Source organism: Mus pahari, chromosome 9 (assembly GCF_900095145.1).
Source record: "Mus pahari chromosome 9, PAHARI_EIJ_v1.1, whole genome shotgun sequence".
Lineage (NCBI taxonomy): Eukaryota > Metazoa > Chordata > Mammalia > Rodentia > Muridae > Mus > Mus pahari.
Genome location: NC_034598.1, coordinates 48,984,843 through 48,991,706, shown reverse-complemented (window position 1 = coordinate 48,991,706; position 6,864 = coordinate 48,984,843). Strand labels below are relative to the sequence as shown.

General features: G+C 44.0%; 1 protein-coding gene across 10 annotated transcripts in view; it reads left to right on the top strand.

Moving 5' to 3' along the window:
- Baz2a (bromodomain adjacent to zinc finger domain 2A) overlaps nt 1-6,864 on the top strand; it is a 38,458-nt gene that overhangs the window by 14,204 nt on the left and 17,390 nt on the right. For all 10 annotated transcript variants that reach the window (XM_029542662.1, XM_029542659.1, XM_029542656.1 and 7 more), the window contains 2 exons: nt 4,127-4,264; nt 5,816-6,409. In XM_029542662.1, coding sequence (XP_029398522.1) covers nt 4,129-4,264; nt 5,816-6,409 — 730 coding nt within the window. In that variant the 5' untranslated portion in view covers nt 4,127-4,128. The remainder of the gene's footprint in view (nt 1-4,126; nt 4,265-5,815; nt 6,410-6,864) is intronic.

The following is a 6,864-nucleotide window of genomic DNA, read 5'->3' as shown; positions in this document are numbered from 1 at the left end:
CTGTAGACCAGGCTGGCCTCGAACTCAGAAATCCACCTGCCTCTGCCTCCCAAGTGCTGGGATTAAAGGCGTGCGCCACCACGCCCGGCTGCTTACTGCTCTTAAAGAGGACCTGGGCTCTATTCTCAACACCACATGGTGGCTCATAGCTGTCTGTAACTCCAGTTCCAGATATCTAGCTCCTCTTCTGGCCTCTAAGGGCTCCTGCCTGTGTGTGGTGTACATACACATGCACTTAGGTGCACACTTATACATATAACATTAGGGTTTTTTGTTTTTTTTTTTTTAAATGCTGAGAAGCAAGTTGGCATGTCAATATTCACCTGTAATCCCACCATTTTCCAGGGTCTTACCATGTAGCTCTAGCTGGCCTGGAACTAGCTAAGTAGACCAAGTTGACCTCAAACTCAAGATCCATGTGCTTGTGCCTTCCAAGTACTGGGATCAAAGGCACTTGCTGCCATGCCTGTCATTTTCTTGTATTCTTATATTGTGACATCTGAAACTAGGAGTTAAGTTGTTTTTTTGGTCGTCCCCCCCCCCCCCAATGTATGTGAGTGAGTATATAGTCACTACATTTGGGCAGATCAGAAGAGGGCATCAGATCCCATTACAGATGGTTGTGAACCACCATGTGGTTCCTGGGAATTGAACTCAGGACCTCTGGAAGAGCAGTCAGGGCTCCTATCTGCTGAGCCTTCTCTTCAGCCCAGGAGTTAAGTTTTATATATTAAGTCTGGCTACATCATCTCTCTTGTAGTATTTCCCATACTATAAGTTTTAAAAATATATGCCTTTTGAAAGCCGGGCTTGGTGGTACATGCCTTTAGTGCTGGCACTGGGAGGCAGAAGCAGGTGGATGGATCTCTTGCGTTTGATGCCAGCATGGTCTGCAAGACCAGGACAGTCAGGGTAACTGTGAAACCCATCTCAAAAAGCTTGTAAGTGTGTGTTATGTATGTACCTTTTAAGCGAGGTGTGTGTCTCATGCCTTTGATCCCAGCAGATATAAGGCAGAGGCAAATGGGTCTCTGAGTTTGAAGCCAGCCTGGTTTACAGAATAAGATCTAGGACATCCAAAGCTATACAGAGAAACCCTGTTTGGGAAAAAAAAAATTAAAATTTAAAATTTATATATGTTTTATATATATTTACATAAATATATAATACATATGCACATATACAAAAAGATAAACATTCTTTTTACTCTTTGTCTAATAAGAAAAACTAACATGGCTGGGCCTTATGGACATACCTTTAATCCCAACACTTAGGGTTTGTGGCAGGGGACATCTCTGAATCCTAAGGATTCTGAATCACCAGGGGCTGAAACCCTATCAAACAAACTAAACATTTAATACAAGGGCCTTTATATAAAGTTTCTTGTTTAACCCTCACAAGCTGTAGAAGTGCATAATAAATTTTTCTTCTAAGTAATTTGTCCAAGGTCAAAGAAGCCAGTGTAGAGTTAAGATTTGAACATGGAGTCTGTTCTTATGCTCATTGACTGTACAGCACATAGCAAGTGTGTAGGAATGAAATGAGTGGGATGACTGTGATGAGAAGATGCACTTAATTCGTAAAGTCGGATGTGATATTTTCTCAGAGTAATAGAATGGATAAGCTCACTAGTTTCTTTGTATATTAAACAACAAAACAAACAAAAGAGAAATTGTGACCCATCTTTGAGGATCTACTGTTCCCAGTTGATATGTGACTGCCTAAAACTGGAGGAGAAAGGGGGAGTGCGAGTCAAATGGAATTGGCTCTTTCCAGGATTTCTGAAGTGAGCCACCGCATGTTCTCTTTGCTCTGTGGCTTAAGCTTTGAAAGAAATCCAGCCTAAAACAAGAATTTAGTTTTATTGTTTTATTTATTTATTTATTTATTTTGTTTTTTTGTTTTTTGTTTTTTCGAGACAGGGTTTCTCTGTGTAGCCTTGGCTGTCCTGGAACTCTGTAGACCAGGCTGGCCTCGAACTCAGAAATCCACCTGCCTCTGCCTCCCGAGTGCTGGGATTAAAGGCGTGCGCCACCACACCCGGCTATTGTTTTATTTATTGTTTCACTCAAATTATTAATCTCTTGATACTTACTTTTGGCTCTGTGTTCTGAAGAACGGGCTTCCCGTAGTGGGGACGTCCTGGATGGCTGCAGTCTTTTCATGTGTGCTTAGCACTTTACACTCGATCTTAGCCGAAAAGCCGAGAAGTGGGGTGTGCACGCGCGCGTGTGTGTGTGTGTGTGTGTGTGTGTGTGTGTGTGTGTGTGTGTGTGTGCGCGCGCGCGCTCATGCGTGCACAGACCTCTCTTTCAACCATGTGGGTTCCAGGGATTGAACTCAGCTCACTAGGCTTACCTGCAAACATCTTTCTTTATCTGCTGAACCTCTTGCCAGCCCTTATTGTAATTTTAGAATGAAGCTGGGATATTCTATATGAGATATAAATTAGTACAGAAACTTTTCCTGAGTTGGGCCTTGTGGCAAATGTCTGTTAAGGGCATATTTTCTTTTCTTTCTATGGGTTGAGGCTACTCTAGGTTGCATGAAACACAATCAAGAAGCAAGCAAACACATCCATTCTCTCCACCTTGCTGCACTCTTAAAAATAGAGTACAAGTTGCTTTTATTTCTTTTAGTTAGAATTAAGGTACTGGTTGTAATGGAATTGACTAAGGTACTGGTATTTAAACTATAAAATCTCAGAATGGGGGCTGGTGAGATGGCTCAGCGGGTAAGAGCACCGACTGCTCTTCCAAAGGCCCTGAGTTCAAATCCCAGCAACCATATGGTGGCTCACAACCATCCGTAACAAGATCTGATGCCCTCTTCTGGAGTGTCTGAAGTCAGCTACAGTGTACTTACATATAATAAATAAATAAATCTTTTTTTAAAAAAATCTCAGAATGACTATGCAGTAATGCTACACAAGGTTTACATTTTAGACTCAATTGCATTCTGAAGGCTAATTGAGGTGTTTTAGTAAAGTCTTCTGCCAGACCTCAGGACTAAGTTCAATCCCTGGAACATGGTAGAGGGAGAGACCTGATTTTCCCAAATTATCCTCTGACTTCTGCATACATACCATGACATGTGTGCCAACACATAAGCAACTTGTGTGTATGATGTATGTATATTTGTGTGTGCGTGCATTGTATGTATTTATGTAGTGTGTACAGACTGTTCATGCATATACCTAATGATGTTTAATTTTCAGTATATTGCATATTCATAAACTAATTTCTTGCTTTGAAACAAGATCTTACTATGTACTCCAGTCTGTCCTTGAGCTTTGATCCTCTTGCCTTGGCTTCTTGAAGGCATGTGCCAGTAGGTCTGACTGACACACACATACACACATACACACATACACACACACACACACACACACACACACACACACACATCTACATCTTGGAGGTGTAGGCCAGTGGTCATATATTTTCATAACCAACTTATCCTTTTAAACAGATAATTAAAATATTACCTAGGTCTGCTTTATTGCTTCAACTTTGGGAATTTGATAAAGGAAACTTTCTAATTGCCCAGCATGGGTGCATGCCTAACATCCCAGCACTCATGAGGCAAAGGCAGGCAGATCTCTGGAGTTCAAGGCCAGCCTGGTCTACAGAGTAAGTTCCAGGACAGAGAAACCCTGTCTTGGGGAAAAGAAAAAAAAGAAAATTTTCTATGTAAGTCCTTATGCCCTCTAAAAGTTATTAACAGGTCTTGTTTGTTTGTTTGTTTGTTTGTTTGTTTTGGGTATAAAAACAATCTCTCACATGCTAGGTTACTATGCATTAGTACATCACAAATGTCTGACAGATTGGACTTTCCCAATAGTTCTTAGTTCTATTTTTATCCTCTTGGACAGACCTTTCAGAGTTAAGTTCATTTTCACCAAGGGCTTCATTCCCTACCATTCTTAGTACTGGGGTTATAGTTGTGATACCATGTTTGACTTAAAGTTGGGTCTCTGCCCAGGTTAAGGGCGTATTTTCTTCTCTTTTCCACTTGCATCTTCTCACAGTACCTGCATTGAAGGGTATATAAGGGAGGGAGGCACACAGTCTCTAGGTGATCATAGATTAACCACAGATATTTTCCTCTTTTCTCCCTCCTACAGAAATGGAGGCAAACGACCATTTTCACTTTACTGGCCTTCCTCCTGCACCAGCTGCCTCAGGACTGAAACCCTCTCCTTCCTCGGGGGAGGGCCTCCACACTAACGGGTCTCCCATGGACTTCCCCCAGCAAGGGAGAAGTAAGTATGGGGACCACAGAACTGGGGAGGGGATGGGCATCATCACATCAGGCTGGCAAGGGGAGACTGAGCTCTCTCTTGGGCTAGCTACCCCACAACAACTTTTTGGCAGGTAGCGACAGGAAGAAATCCAGAGCTTACTACTAGCTAGAGAGAACTCAAGCTTCTGAGAACTAGTTTTAGGGGCTTAAGGAAGCTTCCCCCCCCCCCCCGGTCTTGGATCTAGATTAGAAAAGATTAGAAAAGACATACAAGCTTTTCCATCTTAGCTTGCTCTTTTGTTGGTCCTTTTCCCAGCTACTGGCAGAAAAGGAGGAAGCTACTACTGCTAAAGATGAGGGTGGTGGGTCTATGACAAGGTAACGCCCTCTGGAAAGTTGTTTGTAGGAATGAAAAACTTTTGGACTAGGGGTGAAGAGGGTGGGTGAAGGTCATGGTAAACATGTTTTTAGCTTGTGCAGGAGGAGTGCTGGAGCTGCCTCTTGTCCTTGTTCCCAAGGGTAGGATGGGCAGGGCCTCCCCTAGAAATTTATCATCCACATGAAAGTGCTCCTGTTGAGGTTATTTTCTTTTTCTTTTTTCCTTAGGGGTAATTGCTTTTTCTGACCCAGGATGGCTTTGAACTGGTGACAGTCTTCCTGCCTCAGTTCTTCTATCAATTAACATTCTAAATTTGCCTAGATTTCAAATCATTTTGCTTAGAAGTCCAGTTTCCAGTGCTTTCTCCTTCCTTGCAGTAGAACAGCTCTGACTTGTGCTTGTTCTCCTCCTGTCACTTATAGGACACTTGGAGATAAACACAAACCCCTTTCACTGGGATTTCCACATATATATACCCACCTCCCTGCTGTAGGATTTCCCCAAACATACATCTGCTTGCAGGTTCTTAGTATCTTAGTCCCTTTTATTTATTGTTGTCTTTTGCAAACTCAAAGATAACTGTTTCTAGAGCTGGATTCTTTCTGCAGCATTGGCCATACAAAGATTTTTACCTACTGCTCCTGGGCCTATGGGGAGGGGCTGACCCCAACCTTCTGAGCTGGAATCTTGTCACTGTGGGGACTGCAAATTCTATTCTTAGCTCAGCACAAAGTGCTGGATCTGCATGTGGCAGTGAGGTGGAGGCCGTCCCTTCTGGTGCCACTGTAGGGCCAAGTAGGCACTAAGCAAAGAGGTGGGTGGGGACTGGAGAATTCAGTCAGGCCCTCCAAGGAAAGAATTCCCATAAGGAATGAGAGTGAGGAAGAATGCAAGTCATTGTAGGAAACCTATGTGCAGCTTCATGTAGTAAAAAACTTGCAGCAGCAATAATAGCTGCTGCCACCAGTTTCTGTGGCACACCTAGACCGCAGCCTCAGCAACAGCTGCTAAGCGTCCACAAGAGCATCCAAGCTTGGTGTCCCCTTGAGAGGTAGAAGATAAAGGTAGCAGAGTAGTCCCCCTTGCTTATACCTTCAACATTGTCAATTTGAAGTTTATTTGGTAGCATTATATGTATATTCATAGCCAAACCTTTTCTGTTTTGTTTTGTTTTTTTTTTTTTTCTGCCAGGTTTGAATGGGGATGTGAATGTTAATGGCTTATCTACTGTATCTCACACTACTACTTCAGGGATTTTGAACTCTGCTCCCCACTCCTCTAGCACCTCACACCTCCATCACCCTAACGTGGCCTACGACTGTCTTTGGAACTACTCACAGTACCCATCTGCCAATCCTGGCAACAACCTCAAGGACCCACCCCTTCTTTCTCAGTTCCCTGGGGGACAATACCCGCTCAATGGTATCCTTGGGGGCAATCGACAACCTTCATCCCCAAGTCACAACACTAATCTTCGAGCTGGGAGCCAAGAGTTCTGGGCCAATGGTACCCAGAGTCCCATGGGGCTTAACTTCGATTCTCAGGAACTGTATGATACTTTTCCTGATCAGAATTTTGAGGTGATGCCCAATGGACCCCCAAGTTTTTTCACCTCCCCTCAGACTTCTCCAATGTTGGGGTCTAGTATCCAGACCTTTGCACCTTCCCAGGATGTAAGCAGTGACATCCATCCTGATGAGGCAGCAGAAAAGGAGCTGACCTCAGTTGTGGCAGAAAATGGCACTGGCTTGGTAGGCAGCCTGGAGCTGGAGGAAGAGCAGCCAGGTATAACTGGGTCTGTGAGCTGGGAGTGAAGAGGGGAAGTGGGGCTGGGGGGACAGTGGCTTTTTGAAGTGAGGAAAACTTGTCTTTCCAGCTCTCTGCAGTGAAGGCTGATTTGCATGTTGATATAAGCCTAGCCAAATGGCTGGTGTTTTTGTGACAGCAGCACCAGTTCAAGAGTGGGAGTGCAAATTATTCCAAGCTCATGCAGAGCTGCTGGCCTGGAGAGGGCAGGTGGGCGATGGGCAAGCCCGAAGTAGCCAGGCACACTCCATCAAAAATGGCTTCTTGGGCTAGGGATGTATCTTAGTAGGTAGTATGCTTGTGTAGCATGCATAAATGGGGCCTTGGGTTCCATAATGGCAAATGCCTGTAATCTCAGCCCGTAGGAGGTGGAGGTAGAAGGAGTAGTTCAAGGTCAACCCCAGACACATAAGACCCAGTCTCAAGAAAGGATG